This window comes from Macadamia integrifolia, chromosome 8 (genome assembly GCF_013358625.1).
Source record: "Macadamia integrifolia cultivar HAES 741 chromosome 8, SCU_Mint_v3, whole genome shotgun sequence".
In the NCBI taxonomy this organism is placed as follows: domain Eukaryota; kingdom Viridiplantae; phylum Streptophyta; class Magnoliopsida; order Proteales; family Proteaceae; genus Macadamia; species Macadamia integrifolia.
The window spans coordinates 11,391,032-11,414,385 of NC_056564.1; the positions used below are offsets into that span (position 1 = coordinate 11,391,032).

The following is a 23,354-nucleotide window of genomic DNA, read 5'->3' on the forward strand; positions in this document are numbered from 1 at the left end:
CGCAACTTAGCAGCTAACTCCTTCAAATCTCTGACTTCTTCAACAAGCTTAAAAAGGGTAGACTCTATAGGGAGCGGTTTTACTGGTTCAACATCACTGGTGTTTCTAGCAAGAAAATCACATACAGAGAGCTCCTCCTGTACATTTCAAAATAAGATATAAGCACTAAGATGTGGCAAAAAGAAATTTATTAGTACTAGTAGATTAAATTGAAATTGACACAAGGAAATAATTCAAGGCAAATAGTAAGCATCATATCTTAAGCAGCAACAGGGAAAATTAGCATAAGAAAAAACAAAATTCAAGGCAAATAGTAAGCAACAAATCTTAAAGCAGCAACAGGAAAACAATAAAGCATAAGAAAGAGCAATGGCAGGCCAGCCCTATCTGAACAAGTAAAATAAAGATTAAACCAAAGATAAATCATTTAATCATGTCCAATCAACAAATAGAATTTAGGGAAAATTACATGATTATCCACTTTTGGGTTTCCCTTTACAAAATTACCCACAAAAAGTTTTCGTTAACAAAAATACCCAAAATTATGTTTGGGTTTACAAAACTACCCACCCAAAGTTTCAGTAAACAAAAATACTCAAAATCAGGTTTGGGTTTACAAAACCACCCAAAATAGTGATTCTTCATCTTCCACATATAATGTGTATTTTTTTATTACTAAAAATTTGAGTGGGTAGTTTTGTAAACCCAAACTCAATTTTGGATTTTTTTATTTACTTAAACTTTAAGTGGGTAATTTTGTAAAGGGAAACCTAATTTTGAGTATTTTTGTTAACTGAAACTTTTGATGGGTAATTTTGAAAAGATACATCTAAAAGTGGGTAATCATGTAATTTTCCCTATAATTTATCCATTCCTTAACTGATAAGGGAATTTCCAGATAATTATGTAAATAGATAGTCAGCACAATATCCTTAAACCCCCCAAAAATAAAAATCATTACAGCCGTAATGGCCGCTGGTAAACTGGAAAACAATATTTTAATGGATGTTCAAGGGAAAAAAGGATGTTTGTATGTTACTATATGAACCATTTCCAGAAGTAATAAAATCAAAGTTCTCAGATCCATTATCATACTGGCCTTCTAAAGGAAGCTGAAGGACTATTGAGACGTATTATTCACATAAAGTAGAATCAGGGAGAAGGGGAAGGTGAAAGGAAGAACATATTTTTCAAACTCAAGCATTTAGACACTCCAGTTGGATCGTTAAGGTGTTTCAACAAATCGTAAGTAATCATACAGCTAAGAGGTAGCATGCAGTAATGCTTTACATAATTCTGTATTCGCACAAAGGATAGTAGATAGCATGTAAATGACAAATCTATGTAGTTGCATGTGCTATAGATGTTGAGTAGGAGTAAGCATAGAGGATAAAAGTAACAGACAAGGTATACAAAGGTCAATGCAGTTAATGATTGGATTGAAGAACGTGTATTAGAGTAAGCAGTAAACTAGATAACTCAATTGGGTGGTTAAATAGTATAATTTAATCTGCACCTCTACCAAAAAAAAAAAAAAAAAAAAAAAAAAAAAAAAAGGTACATATCCTCATGCTAAAAAAGGGAGAAAAGGAGGAGGGTCCAGACATATAAGCATTCCTCATACTTGCAAATAATTTCCAGATGTTGACATTAGCAGTGACTAAACAAATAAATTGTGTGTTCCCCGTAAATTCAATACCGAAGCTTGTACAGTGAAGGTGGTCAGCGCATGCTAATTTATCTGTATCTACCCTTTACTCAAAATAAAATCTTATGGGATTTTTTAATTAAAAAAAATAAAATACAAAACAAAACTTGATTAATAAGGATTGAACGAAAGACCTATGTAATAGTTCAGATGCAAACATAGTGAGGGCCACAGGTAGAAGACAAGTGGATGTATTCATTTGAAATAAATAAACCCTGAACTGGCTAGCAAAGAAGATTTTTCTTCATGGTTTTCAGGAAGATGTCATCAGTAGAAACATCAATTAGGAAAAGGGATACAACCATCTTGACGAAGAATACTCCTTATGAGAAACCTACTTCATGCATTGAGTACAAAGGTGTTAAATAACAACTAACCAAAGGATGTATAAATCTGCTCCCATCCTCACTCCTCTTCAACCAAACGTGCTCGAACGGTTGGTTCGTATTGTTAACCATTATTTTATATTCGTCTTGGGGTCGAGGAATAGTTGGTATATGGAAAGGCAGGCGTGGCTTTGCCCCTGTCGTCTTCTTGTCCTTTGAAGCCACATTCACTGACGTCAAAGAACTCGGATCGTGCCCATCTTTCTTCTCCATACTGCGATTGCCTCCCATCTTCTTTTTCCCATAAACCAACTGAAACCCGTCGTCAGAGTTTATCGAACTGATACCTCCCATGCCTCCCTCTTCTTTCTTCCTCAGCATGTGAAATTCATCAATAGAAACATCACATCTTTCAATGACCTCGTCGCTAACACTAACTAGCCAGTCATAAGCTTCTTCTGAATCTTCGGGGTAAGTCATCTGCTTGCCCCACAGATGAGTGGATGAACCAATATTTTTCAACAGAGATTCAGATTTCTCAGCGATTCCTTTTATTGGAACTTTGAATTCGTCGAAGTTGCGAAAGAAATGAAAGTCTCTTTCTGAAGGAATACCTCTGGAAGAACCAGAAAGCTTCGCAACAGAAGATGCAAGAGGACCAGCAGCCAATGCCTGCAATGTTTCAGCTTTCTGCTTCAACGTCTTTTCCGTTACCGAATCGATCTCCATTGCTTCGGTGCTCTTTTACGGATCAAGAATGTTCGCTAGGGTTTCGCTTAAAGCAATATAATAGAGACCTTGATAAAATTGCAAAATATATCAATCCTGAGCGGCGAAAAAATAGACGATAGATCCACAGCAGTATGGTGTGACGACGTCTAGTGTTCTGCTGCTGCTGCCATTAAAGATAACTCGAACATTTCTTTCTCTTGTATGGCCCCTGTTCCTTGCTCTCTGTTCGAGTCTCTTCACATTCTTTTCACATTCTTCAGTCTCAAACAGCTCTGGTTCGAGTGAATATCAGGTTGGTTTGGTTCTTGTCGAGACGTAACTATCATGAATTCTCACATATAACAATCGAGCCGTTACATTAAATTTTAGGGTGTTTTCAGTCGGCGTGATACTGTGATAACCTCCTCGTCATTTGAATATCATTTCCGTCCCATTTTCTTTTTTTTTTTTTCAGCGATAAGCCACGAGGCCCACGCGGTGAATACAAAGGAGAGTCCAGAGTCCAGACTAAGGGGATCAATGGGCCAACCCTAAAGTCTCTTTTAACTCAACCCAAGCCCAGCCCTGATGGACTAGGTCAGGCTGGAATAACTCAGCCCAAGCCCAATCCTGTCGGGTTAAGCCCAACCTTGATTGGGCCAGGTTTAACCCAATCCATTCCAACCTAATACTATTAGTTACTTGGTTGTTTGATCTTAATACATTGCAGAAGCCAAAGACCAAAGTTTTCATATATGTGTAGACTGTGGAAAACGAAATATCTTTTTTTATAAGTACCCATTCAAAATTATTAACATATTTATATGATTATATATTTAATACACATGATTGGGTTGGATTCGGTCGGGTTGGGTTGAGACCTCAACCCAAGCCCAACCCAACTCTGCCTCATGCCTGAAAATCTCAAAACCCTAACTCATCCTATGGCTGAAATCTCAGCCCAAGCCCTGTTCAGGCTCAAGGCAGACTAGGGCTGATTCGGGTTATTCGAGCTTTTTTTACACCCTTGGTCCAAACTAGGGGTGTCAACGGTCCGGGTCGGTGCGGTTTCGGTCCGGTTCCACCGGTTTCGGTGTGAGTTTGGAAGTGACCGAAACCGACCCAATAAGGATTTATCGGTTTCGGTCCGGTGTCGGTTTCGGTGCGGTTTGGGTTCGGGTTGGTACCGGTTTGGATTTATTAGGTTCATTTCGATTTGGATCGGTTTTTTAAACCGGTATGGAGCCATTAGGAAACAACCAAATGATGAATTGTTGAACTTCGATTTCTTAAATCGATTTGTAACCGGGTTGGTTTTGATTTTTGGTCTAGTTTGAATTCGATTTTCCATACAAATGTATACAAAACTATTCAAATTTTAATTTTTTTAATGAATTTTGGAGTGTTTCGGTTTCTTACCGGTTTGGTTTCGGTTTCGGTCCGGGTTTTGAGCCGGTTTCGGTTTGGTTTCGGGTTCATCCGGTTTTCGGTGCGGTTCGGTTTGGTTTTGGGGTTACAATACTTGAAACCGAACCGAACCAATAAGGCTTCGGTTCGGTTCGGTCCGGTTTGTTATCGGTTCGGTCCGGCCGGTTTTACCGGTTCGGTTTAGGAATTGACACCCCTAGTCCAAACTGTGATCTCCTTGGTGGTCATTTCATCATCTCATGTGTTTTGGCATAAGGATCATTATATCTTAGATTTGACGGAAAACCTCTCTACAACGGACGAGCTGGAGGTTGCACAAACCCTAAGGGGTGTTTTACTTATTTGTGGCCTTAAGAAAATAAAAGTTGAAATAATATTTCGGATCCAAATCCTTTGCAGTGGGCGGTGAGTGACAGTGAGAATCCAACTGGAAATATCTTGGCATATGCCCCATTTGTTGAATCCTCGCTACCGCTGCCTTGTCTTTAATTATTTAATTCATGAATCCGTATAGAGCCTACTATTAATGATGGATACAAACTTTGTCGTGAAAAAAAAAAAAACAACAACAACAAAACATAACAAAAGTGAAAAGATTTCCTCATATTGTAACACAGACATGTAAACCGACCATTAGATGGCGTGGAATTATTTTTTTATTTTAATTTCGAAGGACATTATGCCTATTGTCCATTATTTTCACAAATGGATTGGAAATACACATTTTTTTCTCTTTTTTCAATGCTAATCAAGGGCTATATCTCCTCACGTGTGGAGATTATTTCTTCATTACAAGTTAAAAAAAAAAAATGTGATTCTAATTTATAGATATAGTTACCCTGTAAAACATTTTTTGATACTATATTGCTATATTGATGTTTTCCAAATAATACATAAAGATTCCAAAGTCCCTTAACCAATGATTAAAAAAAAAAAAAAAAACAAATAAACAAAAACAAAAAAAAAAAAACAAAAACAAAAATGAAGAGATTTAGGTATGTCATCGATTTTCTTAGAGCTAGCAGCTCAACCAATAGAAATACTGAAATGGGAGGGGTATAAGGTATTTTCTCAAGGGATGAGGAGATAAATAAACACATTCGGATGTACTGACCGCATAACCAGTCTTTTTCCTAAAAAAACGAAAAAGATTAATTTAAAATTAGATCAACCATTTTATGTCGATATGTATCAAACGTATCCTAATTGAAATGGTTGGGTAGATCTGATTTGAAGGTTTTAGATAATCGACTCCAACAAACAATTTGAGCCCAATTATGGATTTATAAACCCCGCTTATAGCAACTCCTTCACCCTTTTAGCCACCATATACTATGCCCGTGTTTGGTAGCCAAGATAAGGGGAAAAAAAAAAAGCACAAACGATTGTATTTTTTTCATGGTTTTAGAATTCATCTTTGTGCTTGGTATGTTTTGAACCAAGAGAAGATTATATTTTGAATTTCAAAATTCACCTTGAAAATGGTGAAGTTTGCTTTTGTCCTGAAAAAAATCGTGCCAACAAATAAAAGATAAGAAAATACAAAAATTGTTTTTGTATTTTGTTTTGTTTTGTGTGTGTGTGTGTGTGTGTTTTTAATAATGTTGCCAAATATACTTTTTTTTTTTTCTCCTCCTGGTCACCAAACACTGCCTACAGGTCCCTGAGCCACCAGGTTAGGGTATTATAGCACCACCATATCTATCTATTATCTCTTCCTCACATGATCATGTTGCCTTCCAATTTACCAATGTGTTTGATAGTCTAATGGTGAAAATGCCCTTAACCCATTGTTGCTCTAGTTGGCTGACTGTGAGTTTGAGTCTTGGCATGTTTACTATTGCCCATTGACTTTGGGGAAGTGTCGCTTGCCGAACATGGCTATGATCAGTATTGTAGGGTGCTCTTTTTTTTTTTTTGTAAAAAAAAAAAACACAAATGCAGTAACTCCACTCACCTCACTTTTTTTTGTTTTTTTCACTCATCATCACTTATTTTCCCTCCAAAGAATATCACAACAAATGTTGCGTTTGGAGTTTGGACCCGGTTGGTCGTCTCAAGACTCACTCTTGCGTTTCACCTTTTCTGTTATGCACTCCTGCTCAGTGTGGGCAACCGGAGCGGCAAAGCTAAAAAGCTACGGGGCCTTATGAACTATAAAGGTCCTATCAGTGGGGTTTCTTGACTGGAATCGTTTCTAGGTTGCCTCTCCGACTTTCCACGGCTGCAGCTTGTCTGCTGCTTCGTTTACCACCTCCAAGTTTCTTCCAAGTTCTCCTTCGCACTTCGTCGTGATGAGGTACACGGTTTCTTTCCTTTGTCCCTTCGTTCACGGCGTCAAGAATTCAATCTGTATCTTAATAGGAGTACTGAAATCGCTTTTGAAGAATAAAGAAAGGGAAAGTAATTTTTAAGATTAATTATATATAATACGTTGTTTAGATTTTTTTTTTTTTTTTCTCCTTACAGAATTCGTTTTGCATTCGATTGTGTTTCGATGTGTCGTTGACGGCAGATGAAACAAAATGTTTGTTAGAGCTCATATGATTGTCCTCAAAACTTTTGAACTGGAATCTTAATTCTACGAAAAATAATTATTTCTGCCGTGCATTCACAGTGAAGATTTGAGAATCGGTGAATGAACTGACCTTGCTGGCATTGATTTAAGTTTTAGCTCTGAAGAAGGGAGTGGTTTATTCAATTTAGCACTTCGCCCCTTTGCTGAATCACTTACTGGTTTCACTTCTAAATCCTGTCATCACTGATGTGGACTACTTTCATTCTTGAGATCTATTTTGATCCATGTTGTCAAGAGATTTTTAGAACATGTGCGTGGGACTAGCTAGGTGCAATGGAGACACTTTTGTTTCATATTTGTCTACAAAAGTGAAAGTTCAGGGCCGTTTGATTACGTTTCAAGAAATGCGTCCAGAAACGACAGAAATGGAGCAAAAAGCGTTTGACAAAACTGCTTCGTTTCACTTGTTTTTAGAAATAGAAATTGAAATTTCTACCTATTTATGGTTCTAGAAACACCCCAGGCGAAACAAGTTGAACTTGTTTCTGCGTTTCTGGAAACGACTACCATCAACGAAATTCCAGTGCTCGCGTTCGGGAGAACTCATTCAAGAATGAGTGTCTGCAACTCATTTGTGAGCATTTCCTTAGGGCGGTATCATCGGAGCTTCATGACGCCGGTCAGATTGCATGTCAGGCAGGCAAACTTCACTGGATTCTAGACATCTTGATCGATCGTCGGATCGTGAAGGATTTCTTCACGCGAGCCCATTGCTTCGGTCTCTCTGCAACAAATTGGGAGTTGGGAGATGGCCATGGATAACGAAGTTCTGGGAGTCATTGCTGCCGGTAACAAACCCTCCACCATGAAATTGCAACATTACTGGCAACTTACGAAAAGAATGTTGCTTATTCTCCAAGGAAGGTGCATAGCCCCTGTAAGCTCCTGTCTCTCGTTTCGAAATCAAGCTCTCAGTCTGGCTGCTACCACCATAGCTGCTCCTGCAGATCTAATCAGCCGTGTTGGCAACAGGCGTGGGAGATGTGGAGGGGGCATAGCTGTTACGACGGTTGTTATTATGATGGGCATCGACGGAAGCATGTGAGGAATCCAGATCTAAGGACCTGGAAGAAGTCCTGACCCTTGCCTTAGAGATTGGGCATGTAATTCAGATTTGGAGGCGGCGAGGCAAGTGTCAGGTAGAAAGATACGAACGGAGAGAGAGGTTAAAGAATCAATGTGGATGTCTTTGGTAGCAACACCATCGATGAAAGAAGGCTTAGCTGCGGCGAGTGATTCTTCGGGCGGCGTAGTAACACCAAAAGGGCTGTTATCATCAAAAGAGGCTTGGATACGGTTCTGCAAACGGTGTTGAAGGAGAAATTTGAAGAATACACTAGAGCTTCACAGCGACGCTAGGCATCTCTCCCCTTCCCTTCCCGTCCTTCTTTTACCCCCTCTTTCTGGTCACTCCTTGTTTTCTCTTGCAGAAAACAGCCACGGGAGAGATAAAAAAAGGTTTTGCTCTGTGAAGATTACGGTGAAATCATGGCGATTAGGGTTCAAATTAGAGACTCCCTGCGACGGCTTAGACAATATATTTTTCCATTATATTCCCTAAAAAAAAAAAAAAATCTACAAGAAACGTTCCCAAAAACAAGGTTTATCAAACACCTAAAAATCCGTTTTTGTTCCCAGAAAAGTGAATTTATGTTTCCGGCGTTTCTGGACATAGAGACAGCACATTATCAAACGGGCCCTCAATTTCCCATCAATTTAAAACCCACGTGCTTTCTTTTCTTTCAGAAGGCTATTTAAAGCTAAGGGTGATATAGAGTTGAATGTCGGGGAAGGGAAAAAAAAAAGGGACTTACATGTGATAAAATTACTGCACCTGAAATGACTCTGTTTATATGGATGTCTAGCTAGACAATGAAGCATAGAATCAGAAATAACTCGAGGGAATCTGTGAGAACATAGGTATGTATTACAACCCGGAGGGTTCTGGGCAGGTTGAGTTTGGGTGCTTTGGGCCATACGCGAGCCTGCTCGATTATTAGATGGGGAAAGGGCTAGGAAAGGCCGAGCCCAGCCAATTTATAAACCGATACATTACCTTGCTTATGCATAAGAAGAAGGCATTTTAGAAGATGTGTTTACATGGATTCAGTGTATTTGGGCCGCAATCAAGCAGGTTGGGTGGGTTCAGTTTGGAATGGGGTGTATACTAGCCTTTTGGGTCTGGCACCATGATAATTGGTTCTTTTCATAATTACGCGAGCTGGTCAAATCTCATTACAGCCTGTTTATTAGTCCACCAGGTTTGGGTGTGCCACGCCGGAAATTGCCTCCCCTTCTTGGAGTAGCACCAATAGAGAACAAAATGAGGGAAAGTTGATTGAGATGGTTAAACCATGTGCTATGATGACCAATCAATGCACTTGTAAGAAATAATGAATTTGTTGTGAATTGAAAGGTTAAGCAATGTCCTATGATGACCAACCAATGCACTTGTAAGAAAGAATGGATGTGTTATGAATTGGAAGTGTTAGAAGGACAAGGAAAAGGACGAAGAGGGAGGACCTGGTTTGTAGTGCTAGGATAAGACATGAATTGCTTATGAGTTATGAGTCAACAGCAGGTTTGGTAGGTTTGCATTTGGGCCGCTTGCCTGGGGGTGGGGGTTGGAATTCTTGCATTGACGTTTACTGATATGTAGTTCTTTTGGGGCTCTCCTGCACCTAGAACCTTTTCTATTCTCAATTGTTTAAAAAAAAAAAAAAAGCGGTAATACGTTGTTCCACATGTTACAATGTGATTGCATTTACAAGATTGTGTTAAAAATATTTGCTAGCATATGAATTTTTGGTTAATTTAGAATGATAGAAGTTGCTTTTTTTGTCTGTATACAGTCGTCATCCAGAAGTTCTTTGGGCACAGCGTTCTGATAAGGTTTACCTCACTATTGCTTTGCCTGATGCAAAGAATGTCTCGGTGAAAAGTGAACCTCAGGGGTTGTTTAGTTTCTCTGCTGTTGGTCCACAAGGTGAATCATTTGACGTAAGTCTGGAACTGTATGGGACAATTGTTCCTGAGGTAAGCTTATTACGACCCTTCACGAGAGTGCCTTCAGTTTTAGCCTTCCCATGTGACACCAGATGTCTTACCAAGAATTTGATTCTAATCAATTTTTCGTTTTCCATATTGTTGAATACTATGGAAGTTTTTCATCATCTTTCTTCTTATCCCCCATCTCTCCCACTCTCTCTTATCATGTGAAAGCATGCAAGAGAGATGGTGATGACTGGTTCACTTACTACAAAGAAATTTTATGGATTATGTTCAGTTCCACTGGTGTTGTGGGGTTATGTTGAATGAATACAATGAATCTTTTTTGCATTCTTTGTGGCGGATGGACTAGGTGTTATATTACATCTCATGGTTGGAGCTCTGTTCATTGTTGTGCAGGGTAGTAAAGTTAATGTTGGACTCAGAAACATACTTTGCTCAATCCAGAAAGAGCAGAAGGGCTGGTGGAAGAGACTGTTAAGGTCTGATGAAAAACCTGCTCCTTACATCAAGGTTGATTGGAACAAGTGGTGTGATGAGGATGAAGAAGAGTCAATCAAATGTAAGTTGGCTTGATTTCTGTTGAGTCCTTAGTGAAATGTTCATAATACAGCCTTAGGGGTTGGAAGCATCGTTAAGCTCAGAAGGGAAAAAGGTTCCAGCATGTATTAACCAAAGAACACTTATTGTTTGCTGACTGTTTTGTGATCAAAAGGGGCTGGGCATTCTATAATTTGTAACTTCATCATAAGTTGGGTCTTGTTACTTTGAATAGGGGTCGGAACGAACTCAGCAACTGAGTTTAGTTCTGGGAAGTCATACAAAACCTTATTTAGTGTGTAATTAAATGTTTTTATGTTTGGGGTATCATATGCTAAAATATATTATGCATCCCAAATTCCCAATAACCCATCTCATGATTGTATACACTTTGATATTCTTGTATGTAAATTTTGTTCTGCTGTTGGAATCTGTGAAATGCTTTTAGCACTTGTTCACCAGTATTAGGGGAGTAGTAGCTGCCATCAATAACAGGCTGCTACCCACACAATTCTCAAAATCATTACCCAGAAGGCCAGAACTCTACAGCAGACTGGCTGAGCACCTGTATTTATAAAGCTTAACTCCTGCCACTCCTAAATAATAGGAATCCAATTACCTAGATTAGGATTTTGGAATTTAAGTGATCTTACTTGAACTATTTAACTTTTGGCTTCTATTTGGAGACAACAAAATAGATGAAACACTTAAAACATAATGTGGTTGTAACTGAAGACAAAATAGTGATCAGTCCATACCAAGGGTTGAAGATGGAAGGAGGAGCATATGAACTGCAGAACACGATGGAATAGGATAATTTTCCTATCGTGAATCTGCCCATATATTTAGGATACCAAAAGAATATTGTACTTTGACTAGGAATAGGATACCTACTTAGATAACAATAGGATTACAAAAGGTGACGTACTAAAAGAAGGAAACTTACTAAGATACTACTACAGGGACACTCCCCCTATCGTGTTTACTAACAATACACATTCTGACTAGGATCCTACTGTACACTGCAGGGAATTTAGACATAAACACCCTGTATAGTGTACACAACTTAATAGTACAAAAGTTGTATGGATTCTTGCATCTGCCTAGTGGGGGTTATAATTAGCTTTGAAACATTCCCTACTATACAACCTGATCTCTTTAATACATTGAATGATCAATGCCTAGAAACTTCAATTGGGATGTTCCTTCATCACCTAGTTAAACACTAAACTTTAGCTCTCAAACTGAAGCTTTTCGAATTTTTCCTTTTATTGTCTAATTTAATATTTTTACCTTGAACTCTTCCCAAAATTTTATCTCCTTTAAACCTTGAATTTTCCTTTCCTTATATAGTTTGTTCCAGTTCATTAAGTATAGCATTAACCTTTAAACTCAAGTCTTATTTCTTAAACCCTATGCTTATGCGTCATCGGAGCCTGAATGGACTTCATGTTATACACCATTCTCAATTATCAGGCGAGAGAATGGGTTCCAAGTTGAAGAAATTTTATTCAATTAATTATTCTAGCACGACCTATAACTTCTGAAATGAGGAAGGAATAGTCCTGGAAACATCTCTGAATCAACTGACTAGAGTTTCCTAACTCTATTAAATAATAAATGGGATATTAAATAAACAACTGAAGCCATGTGGGAGTAGAACCATGGATGGGCTTGGCTGTATCCCAACTCTTGTGTTGTCCATGGATTTGCTGGCACGGTGTGGGGACAACCATGAACAGGCCACAAGAAGCTGGATGCTGTCCCAATTGAGGGCCACTTTCAGGCCCCCTCTATCACCTGTCCAATTGAGAGCCCATTGTAGGTTATTTTGAGCTGTCCAGCAGCTGTCAAGTCGATGTTCCTAGGATTGTGCTCTTGCATCTGGGTTTCTTTATTTGTGTGAGGATTACAAACCCAGTTGTATAAGCCTTTCCTTTCTCTATGATAACCTTCTGTTACATAATGAATTATAATATGTCATGCGGACATCGATCCTCTTTATTCAGGTTATATAGGGCAGATCATAACCAGATCATAGGCATTATTTGTTTAGTTATTTATTGGATTCATTGGTTAGGGTCCTAAATTTTGTTGAATGAATATGGGGTGGAGGGCTTGTGTTGGGATGATTAAGTTGTGTTCTCAGTTCTGGTAGCAATTGAATGATGCTAATAGAACTGAAACTGATGGGATTAGAAGAATTAAACCTTTTACCTGAATCTAGATTGAATGTTTATTGAAGGCCTTGGATGGTCCATATATGATTCTTAGGAATTGCAGCAACTGTAAATGAAACTGCAGTGGTTTCTAAAACTCGAATCTCACGTGGCTATGTGTTTCATCGATCTACGTTGCCATACTCATGGTTAGATTTTGTTGTCATTCTCTTAAGTTATGTAGAAATAATGAATTACCTACTGCTCTCTCTCTCTCTCTCTCTCTCTCCTTTGGGGGAAAAAAAAGAGGGAATTCACCACAAACTGACAATAAAGGCATAAAGCAACATAGAAACAAAGCAAAATGAAATGAGATAAAGGTTGGAATTGCAGGGGAAGAAAAAGAAAATTGTTCAGTTTGACAACTGATGAAACTAATGAGACCATGGACTTGTAAACCTTCTCTCAGGCATGCGGGTATACTTGGGTGTTGGGGCCTACTATTCTGGTTTTCTGATTGAATTTAAGGAGTTGTGCTGCTCTGTAATTGAAAAATTGCAATGTGTATGGTGATCTGATTGATTGGCTAAAATCAAGCTGAGATATAATTTCTTTTTATCCCTTCTCTTCCTTGGGTGGTTTATGCACTAATTCCCCCCATCTATGCTTTCTTAAACACTGTTGCTTTCTTAAACACTGTTGCTTTAATGTGCTGTTAAAGCTATACATATAATGCAAGCCTAGGCACCCCTGAACCGCCTTGGCTCACATAGTCACCTTGAAAACTATGGACTGCTTTACAGTTGTGTTCTACTTCGGTTGGAAATCTTTTTCTGCCCATTCTTGCAGAACATCCATGAACCAGAGTTACATGATGTTAGCTGTGTCCAGTGTGATTGTGAGTTGCACCTCATGTCACAAACTGGATTATTGGACCCTAGGGTGGTCTTTGAGACTTTTGATTGCCCTTGTAGTTCCTATTTTCAAGAAATAATTGATGTTTGAAATCTCACTTGACATCTGGCCTATATTAAACATAGAGGTTTTTTTTTTTTTTTTTTAACCTCATTTTCAATCTTTCAGTTATTACGTTCTATGGGAAATCAAAATTGGTCCGGATCCAGTCTGAAATAAAACAATTTAGACTTCACTATGCTTTTGAAGACTGCTTCTCTGATTCCCAGTTGATGAACAAAGATCTTTCCTTAGGTGTGAATCCTATGATTTAAGAGGCAACTCTTTTAACACCCCTATTGGCAGGCCGGGGGGGGGGGGGGGGGAGGTTTGAAACACAATAATTGTGGACAACCTATACACATGTTTCGAAATTTTGACCGAAATGTCAAATTTTGGTGAAATATCTCAGTTCTGACATGAATCGAAAAGAAATCCTATGTAGAACACATGGAAAGTTCAAGTTTCACCACATTCTGGTGAAATTTCAAAATTTTGACGACATTTCAAACATGGGTCCATATATAGTCCATATAAAAAAGCAATATTTTTCTGAAATTTCGACTCATTTCAGTGAAATTTTGAGCTTTTGCCCCATTTTGTCTTGAGAGCTCTGTAACTGCTAGAATACCTCCCCCCCACCCGCTCCCTTTTTTTTTTTTCTTTTCAAAAATCCCTCATTTTGCCTCTGAATCAATGCTTGGGCCTTAGTAGTCAAACGTGGAGCATCCACTTCAAAATTTGGGTGGATTTGAAAGCATCATTTGGCCAAATTTTAATTCTTCCACTAATAGGTTTGTTGTAATGGACTCTCAGTGATTCTTCAGGCAGAGGATGACATGGTCATCATATGTCATAGGGTCTGAAACCAAACTACCACTTTGTCCACCCCCCGCCCCTTTTTTTTTTTCCAATCTACTGATTCAAACATGTGTAAACAATGCTTAAATAAGCATTTGACCTGGAGTTTCAAGGGAAAATTCAAGGTTTTGGTACCAGCATGCCGACCCCATTTAGTTGGGAAAAGACTGAGTTACTTTGTTTTTGTAGGTGGGGATCAAAATCTGAAAATCTTAATTGTTTTTACAGCCCCATTTCCTTAGTTTCAATTGTAATATGTTTTGGTTATTTATACTCTCTATCCATCAAGCGTATTTTGTACCTTATGTTTGTCACCTCTTGAACCCACCTTAACTTCTTCCTTTATTTCCTTAATAACACGTCTTCTCTTTAGAGGAAGAACAAAAAGGAAGTTTCTTCAACTTTTAATTTAATTTATATCATAACAACATTAAATTTGATTACATATACTGTCATTCCACTCTGCTCTGTGTTCCTGATTGCCTTCTTATGACTCTTCAGTTCTGTAATCATCTTTGCTGCGTCTGAATATTAGTGCAAATGCTCCTTTTGACTCTCATATATTTCATGATAAAAGACTTCACTTCTCGTAATTTCCTATTGACCTTTTCCATCACTGCTCAAGCTCCCTGTAAATACTGTAACAGGCACCCTTGTAGTGAGCTCTTATCAGGGCCTCCTTCAATAATAAATGTTGGTTTGAAAAGCGGATTCAATATTTAGGGTCATGTGTTTTACAATCACATATTAATTATTTGATTATGACCTCACCGATAAGTATATTCTTTTGCAGCTGACCTTGCCTCGGATGATGATCGCACTGCGGTAACTGAATTCAATATCCTCCTGCTTGTTTTATGAAGTGATGATTACAACTCTCACTATGTGTATTTAATTTACAAGTCTCTTTCTCCTTCTTGCAGGAAATTGGAGACGATGAGAGCAGTGATGATGATGGAATGCTCTGTGAGTTTCCCTAACTTGAGCTTCTTTCATGGGGTTAACTTTTTGGTGGAGATTGTCATTCATATCCCATCATATTACCATCAAGTTTAACCACCAAATCCCAATCTTTTTCTCAACACCACTGTGGTTATTTTCATCTCTTAAGAATTGGTAAATTATATGGATGGTGTGGATGTTTACCATGGTTACTGCTTATTTGCCTGCAGATCTTCCTGACTTGGAGAAGGCTAGCCGCTAAAAGCAAGTAGCAAAGACCCAGAACTAACCAATACCCCTGGAATCAAGCACAACCTTTTTCATATACGCCTTTCTGAATTTGAAATGTGGAAAACAGGAAATTTGACTTTGAGAGTTTGTTGTATGTACATGATCTATCTTTGTCAGGAGCTTACACTTGGGAACTAGGGCATTACCACATTAGCTTTCTCTTGGATCATTGAATCCTTAACCATGATAAACTTAACTGCTACAATGCTACACTGAATGTATGTTGCTTGAATTTCCAATCACAAAACCATTTTGGCCATATAATGATACATGGAAATATTTATAGCTCACCCTAGACGAGGTGATCTGCACCCATCATTGATGACCGCAGGTGGAAATATATTCCTCTCCCTTCGACCGAGGGCTAACCATGTGATGGGTACTGCAATTTTTAATTCTAAGAAGCAGAGAGAGAGAGAGAGAGAGAGAGAGAGAGAGAGAGAGAGAGAGAGAGAGAGAGAGGGTTTTAGATGAAATTTGTTAGGATCCCATATCAATCATATGGGGAGCTGATTTCACAACAGTTGTGAAAGAGAATTGGTGTAGGTTGATATGGTGTTGGGTCCCCTCACTTTATAAACTGGTTTATAGTGTTGAATTCTCCTATGGTCATATCAGTGGTATCATAGCAGCCAATCTTCAGTCTCAATCCTCACACGGAATGAGTGAACCAGTGCTAGAGTGAAGCCACTGAGAAAGTGTTAGTTGTTTAGTTTACTTTCAAGTCTTGAATCCCAATCAGGCAAGTGGAAGAGTATATTTAGTAGGATCGAAGGGATGTGATTGTTGCCCAAAATCCGGACTAAAGATGAGGAGCTTTCTAGAGATGGGCACTACATTCAATTATTAAGAAAATACAGCAACTTTCAACGAACAAAACTGTTCTTCAGGAGGCCTTTATGCATGCATACATGCTGGAGGAGGGTCTTTGCCTCGACCCTTAGCCATGTACAGTTCTGCTACATACTTCTCAGTAAGGATTTGGGAACGTATGTACAGTGTAATGGGAGAAAACAAGAACCAACATTATGGCCATGAAAGTAGCTATAACTGGGAAACTAGAGAAACAAAGGGGTAAGGAATAATCTAATCTGTCTCATTCATGGTTTCCACAAGAACAACTGGAATTGAATTCCACCACTCCCTCAGTCGCCTTCTGCCTTGGTTATTCGTAAGGTACTTGCCTACAATCTTTGATTTCATAATGAAGTGGTGCAATGTAAGGATAGCCAGAACTACCTTGAATGGTACAACTGCAAACAAGAGTGCTAATCCGATCATTACTGTAATTACTCGATTGGTTTGCTGCAAGAATGGATTTTCAGATTAGAGAATGGAAACTGATTGTGGATATATAATTAACAGAACCGACTAAAAATTTTTTTTCTATTTTATCACTAATACTTTTTAGCAAGGTTTCTTTCAGCTTCAAGGCATGACAGTTGTCATATGTATGTTTGCATAGTCGTCAAAATACACTTTTTTTTTTAATTGGGGGGGGTGGGGTTATAGGGAAAACTGAAGATACTAGCATTAATGTCATGGGTCTCTATTTAAGAATTTTAGTCTGAATGAGTTTTTCTAAAGAGAAAAAAGAAAGACAAGATTCAAGCAATGAGTTCAAGAAGGCATCAACCTTAGGAGTCCTCCAGACCAGTATGGACCTGATCTTCAATATTGTTATGTTTACTGTTTGTAGCATGGTCTGGACATTTTTCAATTGGTGTTGTGCTGTCACAATGCTCTCCATGGTTGTTTGGTCAGAGCATACCACAATCTCAGTGAATTTGTCTCTTATTCTCTCGTGTCTTGCCTTGAGCATTTTGCCCACTCCCCACCCCAAGGCTGCAGCTATCACCTTGCCTATCCATTCCCTGTGTTGCAAATTACAATATTAACTGTGTGGCTTCAAGCAAACTTGTGAATGGATTGATAAACTAATTAAAAATGGTAAGCAACAAGTTCACTTTATTGCTATCAATATGGTGGCTAGCACTATTCAATGTAGGACCTGTATTTTGATCATACAAACCATTGTCTACTTACTTGTAGATGACAATGGGAGTCATGGAAAGTATAAAGAGGGAGACTTGTGGCTTCTCCCATCTGATGACTCCTTGATCCCATGATAACATGCTTTTAAGAGGACTTAGTAGCTCCTACACAACCATGCATAGTAAAATTCACATTAGTTTGATTAAATAAAATCCGAAGCATCTGCCTTTACCTCTATGAACTCAAAATTCTGCTTCCATTGCTCTCATTGGCATAGAGCGCACATCTAGGAACAATATTGAGCTTTACCACCAACTAAAACCGTTAACCCCTAGGCAGCTGTGAGAACACTTCCGTGACCTTAACACGCCAACACATGCATGCCAATACTTACCATTAGAATTAGGAAACTGTTACTGATTCCTTCCTCTTTCAACCCCTCAACAGTAGCCTTGGCAATACTGACTTCCTTTGCCTCCTCTCTTACTTGATTAACCATGGTTTCTAATGATGAAAGAGTATCCATTTGGTCAATGATTCTCTCTTCAACCCCCTCTTTAACCTCTGTACTTGAGACAGTAGGACTTGACGTGTTCAATTGCCTGAGAACAGAGCTTGCACTGCATGGATGTATGCTATTGACCTGCTTCAGACTGTTTGCGAGCTCTTCCAACACATAGTCCCCCTTGGGTAATTCATCAAACAAGGAAAAAATTAAGAAACTAGTTGGAACTGGAGGTGCTATCCTTAGCATCTCTCTAGTTGCATGGAGCCTTGTAATTCCTAATATTGTTCTTGCATGGATCTCCCATGCCTGTATTTGAGATTCTATCTTATTTGAGATTCTATCTTGAGATCTGATAAGAACCGAAGCAGTATGGTAACTTCCTTTGTTAATGCAAGCCAGTGGTCACGTCTGGTAGAACTTGCCATCTCTGGGAATTCCAATACCACACTCTCTTTCCTGCAAAGTAAAAATGAGCACACACATTTTGAGCCATCCACTCAAGAACACCATCCTTGAACACAATAGCACCCATGTAGTGGCATGCTTTGCTTCCTGTTTTAACACCATACCTCTATAGTTCTTTCGCAACAATGAGAATCATATCTAAGGAATTACATTAGGTGTTAATTTTAGTTGTTCTTACAATTGAGTGGACTCGTAAATTATAGCATTGTCGAAAAGCAGAGCACCCCAAGGACCTGTGGAAGCTGGTCTCCCACACTGTGATCAAAATCCTTTGACAGGTCAATCTTGAGTGCATCTTCATAAGATATGACCCCCGATGCCTCAAAGTAAAGAGCATAATTTGTTAAGGTCAGTCTACCTAGAAGAAAAAAAATTCAGTTAGGGTGATTCAAGGAACAGGTAAATTCGATAAACCGTTCGATTAAGTGGCGAAACAAATCAGGCCAACTTATTCTTCCAATGTGGCGTACAACTCTTTGTGTTGTTGCAATTCCGTCCACGTGCAATATAAACTCATCATCTGCTGATTTTATGCCTTCTGGTGTTGGTTGTCTTTGCAAGTACTTGCTACATCTACAAAATGAAATTATCACAGGTTGAGAATTTCACATTGTTTTTTGACAAGGGGCAACCACCACCCCTCCCTCTCCCTCTCTCCCTGAATATAACAAACCAATGCCAGTCCCTCCCTGCATATAACTTTCCCTCTCTGTGCATGCAAGGCTCTTCATCACACTGGCAGATTTCTGTATAACTGACAATTTGGTGGCTCATGCTTACTGTAATATTTCTTTACCAGTGAAGAGCCCCCAGATTGGCTCTTGGGTGTGTTGAGGCCTCCTCTTTTTATAATGTGATAATGTGAGCTGAAGGAGAAGGCAGTTGACTTCAACATTTGGGGCCATTGTAGGGGAGGGGGAGACCAATCACATATCTGATCTGTTGCATTTTGACTTTAGTTATGATTAGGCCTTCCTAGCAATACAAATGGTGTAGAGAAAATAGCAGATTCATACAAACCATATGGGTAAATGATTTACTTGTGGAGTTCTACTATGAATCTATCATAAGCAGGATAGTGAAGCCGGTTTGCTGTAGATGCTGTTAGTGCTTCAAAAGTAAATTGCGCATTTGCAACATCAACAACCAAAGGAACCAAGGAACCCAACCACATAAAAGCATCCTCCCCAACACTTGGTTCATTGTACACCTACCAACACAGAACTTATTAAAAGCAATTAAAACCCAGCAACAAAAGTTTTGGTAGAACAGAGAATTCTTCTATGAATCACCAATTATCTTCATAAAGAAAAAGCGAAATAATTGAGATTCATTACAGATACTTCTGTCACTGGCATCCTCAAAAAAATATTAAGGTATCAGTACAAGACGATGTCGCAAGTTTTTCAAAAGAAGAAATATAATTTGTATTGAATGTCAAAGGTTGAAAATCAACTAACAAGTAGTGGCATGATATCAGAGTAGAAGAGAGATATATCATCATTCCCTTGATTCCCTTTTGGTGCTACCTTCTTCTCTTCTTTCTCTTTTGCTACACACTCCTACCAGACGAGGGCGTCCGGGGAAGAATTGTTAGTCCTAATTTAAGCAACAAACTTAAAACTTACAGCAGTGGATCTATTTTTCATACTTGATCAAAAGTAAATTCCTTTACTAAACAGAGCAGGAAAGAATGTAAACCAGGTATGATTCATCATCTGCTGAGGAAGGTCTCTCCCCATCAAGCATCATATCAAAGGTGAACTGGTTGAATGACCCATCCTCAATCTTTTCTTCTATGTTAGAACAAATGTTAACAAGAGCCTTCAAGCTGCAAAATTCCACTAATTTTCTGGAATATCCATTTGTTTCTGACTTCCATCCCACTTCAAACTCTTCCACTATACCTTCTATATAAGTGTTCAGAATTCTGCAAAACAGTGTGAATGGTCTGAAATACATCTTGAGAGGTTGCCTGTTTATAATTCAAATATTCTGGTTCTGATCTGAATGAAGCTATTCAAATATGGCAAGAAGAGAAATATGATCTTAAATTGAGTAAAATTGAATGGAAAAAACAGGATTTGTGTAGCATTTTGTTGTGATTAGGATTAATTGAGTTATGTAAAACATAAAATGCATTTCCAACTTCTGTGGAACCACTGAGAACAATCAGTGAAAAACACTCAATAACTCAAAGTGGCATCTGATTAGGAAGAAGACACAGGAGTGCTCTACAAATGGCTTTGATCATCTGATTAGGAAGAAGAACTCATCATTCATGGATGATATCATCAATAGAAAGAGAAGGGAAAGGATTTACTCTGCAGATCTTTGGAGGACGTCGTTGGCAATGGATGACAAATGCTTCCTTTTCATCTTCTTTTACTTCTTCGAGGCTAATTAGTCTTGACGATAAGAGGTTTGATCTCAAGAGATGCTTTTATATGTAGGAGATAGATATGAAGAAGTGGTTACCCAGTCTCTCCTTTTCCTTGAAAGCAGAAAGGAAATGGGAGCTACAATGGGTGGTATGTAACCGTCTTGTATCATCATACATATCAAGGTTTCAGTCCAATTTATTCTTGTGCATGCACCTAATCATATGTAAAATTCTTTGTCCTCGAAATATAAATTTGACTGGAGATATCAATTGAAAAAAAAAATAATAATAATAATAAATTACACCACTTTTTTTTTTTTTTTTTTTAAAGGAAATTCTATTCATTGGAGTTTAAAATTAATCAACAAATACACATGGATCGAAATTGGGCAAAACTATCCTATTCGAAATAAATAGGGCCCTCTCGGCAAGGAAACCTGTAACAATATTAACATCCCTTGGAATGAAATGATAAGGGACTTGAATGAACGAAGGAGGCTTCTGGATGTTGAATGTCTAGAAGTACTTGCTCAACTTTTAATACCACCACTCAAGAAAGCCTTTCCTTGATTATCCAACATTTTCAATGTTTTCATCAAGAATGCCCCAAAAATAAAATTTATATTAATTTTAATACTTTATGTATCTAAATGGGAGAAAAAGTGATTATAGCCCCAGACCAAAGTCCTCATACGGCAAACAACGCTTTTGTAGATCCACAAGCGATAGTGAAACATATCGACTTAAACCTAGAATAAAGCCAACCTGAATAGTGATGGGTCAAGGGATTCCTTCCAAGGAAAATTTTGGCCTCTCTTAAGTTATTTGAAGAAGATGGAGGGGTTAAAAGGCTTTTCAAAATGCAGAAATTTATTTAATAAAATAATTTGTGAAAATAATGTGAAGTGATAGGATTCACCTCTACTGAGAAAAATTGTAATGATTAAAAAAAAAAAAAAATGTTACAACTTCTGACTTCACTATTCTAGGTGACGTAAGATGCGTTTCGATTTTTGTATTTTTTGGTAACATAGGCAAAGAGCAGGGCTTAAAAAAATCGGAGAATCGAATTGAGTCGGCTGTTTTGTATTAGAATTGATATACTCCTTCCAAGATTCCTTGAATAGTTGGTTTTCAGACAAAAGGGGCGATTATAGGGTTACTGGGCCGAATCCGAGTCCACCGTGAATTAGAATAAACCGAGACCGATCTTGTAATAGAAACCTTTTCGTTTTTCTTGTTCAGCTTGTCTACAGGTCGTTTTCTTCGCTCTCCTGTAATTGTGTTGCTGTTCTTCGCTGCCAGCGAAGAACAACGACGATGAGTTCTGGTTTTGATTCCTTCATTCGCCTGAACATTGGTAACTTCGAATCTCTGATCTCCATTTCGCATTATTTCTTAGGTGTAAAAGAGTTAATAATTAAGAAGCAAGAGTTTATGATTCCTACATACCATAATTGGGTTTTGACTTCGTTGATTCTTTATGCGCGTTACCTTTTGTCTCTTATCCGTTTCAGTAGAAAGTATCTGAGATTGATTGGTTTCATGGCTGTAAAAACCTTAAATCCTCGATTCGACAGGGAGAAGTTGCGAAATTAGCATACCTACCCCTTTATAATCATCAAGATTTATCGCAGAAGAATCTTTAACTCATACGCGGCCTAGTTCCTTAGCCGGTTAAATCTTTTCGTATTCATAGTATTTTTTTTTTCTTGAGTGAGAATTTAAAGCCTAATTTCCCCTGGTCTTCTTTTAGGTCGTTAATTTTCCATAGATTGTTCTTGGAAATAAATTTCTATTTAGTTGGGAGAATCTGAAAGTGCTCATTTACTGGAAACAATTCTCTTCGATTATGTTACATGTCATAGTTATATGCTGTCCTCTGATTATTTTGGTGTTTAGGTATTCAATTTATTGACATATCCGTGTTTTTTCATAGGGGGAAAGAAATTCTGCACAACAGTGGACACGTTGACTCAACGTGAACCTGATTCAATGCTTGCAGCAATGTTCAGTGGCCGCCATACAGTTTCTCAAGACCCTGAAAAGGTACTCTTTTGTCTTGGTTCTTGTGGGAGTGGGATTCATTCTGTGTGCCATCCTCCCGGGTGGTATAATGACCTGTGATTCTATGTTAACACTAGAGACAAAAGAAAACAGAATTCACATCATGCCAATGGGAACTTTCCTCGTGTACATTATCTCTCTTCTCTTCCTTATCTGGCTAATTCATTTGCTATAGTTATTGGACCTAGGGCTCCAAATGTCCAATGTGAGAACCATCAACAATTTAAACTGGTCAAAGCTTTAGGATAGTAAAATGGTTCATAAATTCCAGTAACTTATTACTGCCTCATCCATTCACTTAGGCTAGGCGTTGGCATGCACACACACATTATTTTCGTGTTCACTTATTTCTGCAAGCAGTTGTAATAGGGGTTTCTTGTATGCAGTGATTGATATTCTACCCCCCCCACCCCAAAAAAAAAAAAAAAA

The 23,354-nt window shown here is 38.3% G+C and overlaps 4 protein-coding genes across 8 annotated transcripts in view; 3 read left to right on the plus strand and 1 right to left on the minus strand.

Moving 5' to 3' along the window:
• LOC122087166 (mediator of RNA polymerase II transcription subunit 14-like) overlaps nucleotides 1–23,354 on the plus strand; it is an 80,937-nt gene that overhangs the window by 28,535 nt on the left and 29,048 nt on the right. The gene's annotated exons all lie outside the window — the stretch shown is intronic.
• On the plus strand, nucleotides 6,195–15,766 carry LOC122087168 (co-chaperone protein p23-2). Its single transcript, XM_042656196.1, has 6 exons — nucleotides 6,195–6,472; nucleotides 9,604–9,787; nucleotides 10,160–10,322; nucleotides 15,068–15,099; nucleotides 15,198–15,240; nucleotides 15,447–15,766. The coding sequence occupies exons 1-6, from the start codon at nucleotides 6,468–6,470 to the stop codon at nucleotides 15,476–15,478; spliced, it is 459 nt and encodes a 152-aa protein (XP_042512130.1). The 5' UTR covers nucleotides 6,195–6,467; the 3' UTR covers nucleotides 15,479–15,766.
• On the minus strand, nucleotides 19,834–20,901 carry LOC122087169. The gene is made up of 2 exons (XM_042656197.1): nucleotides 20,799–20,901; nucleotides 19,834–20,405 (listed from the first exon to the last, which is right to left on the minus strand). The coding sequence occupies exons 1-2, from the start codon at nucleotides 20,852–20,854 to the stop codon at nucleotides 20,150–20,152; spliced, it is 312 nt and encodes a 103-aa protein (XP_042512131.1). The 5' UTR covers nucleotides 20,855–20,901; the 3' UTR covers nucleotides 19,834–20,149.
• LOC122087167 (FH protein interacting protein FIP2) overlaps nucleotides 21,894–23,354 on the plus strand; it is a gene marked incomplete at its 3' end in the record, with an annotated part of 9,317 nt that continues 7,856 nt past the window's right edge. Inside the window, 2 exon segments of the mRNA XM_042656195.1 lie at nucleotides 21,894–22,218; nucleotides 22,798–22,907. Coding sequence (XP_042512129.1) covers nucleotides 22,179–22,218; nucleotides 22,798–22,907 — 150 coding nt within the window.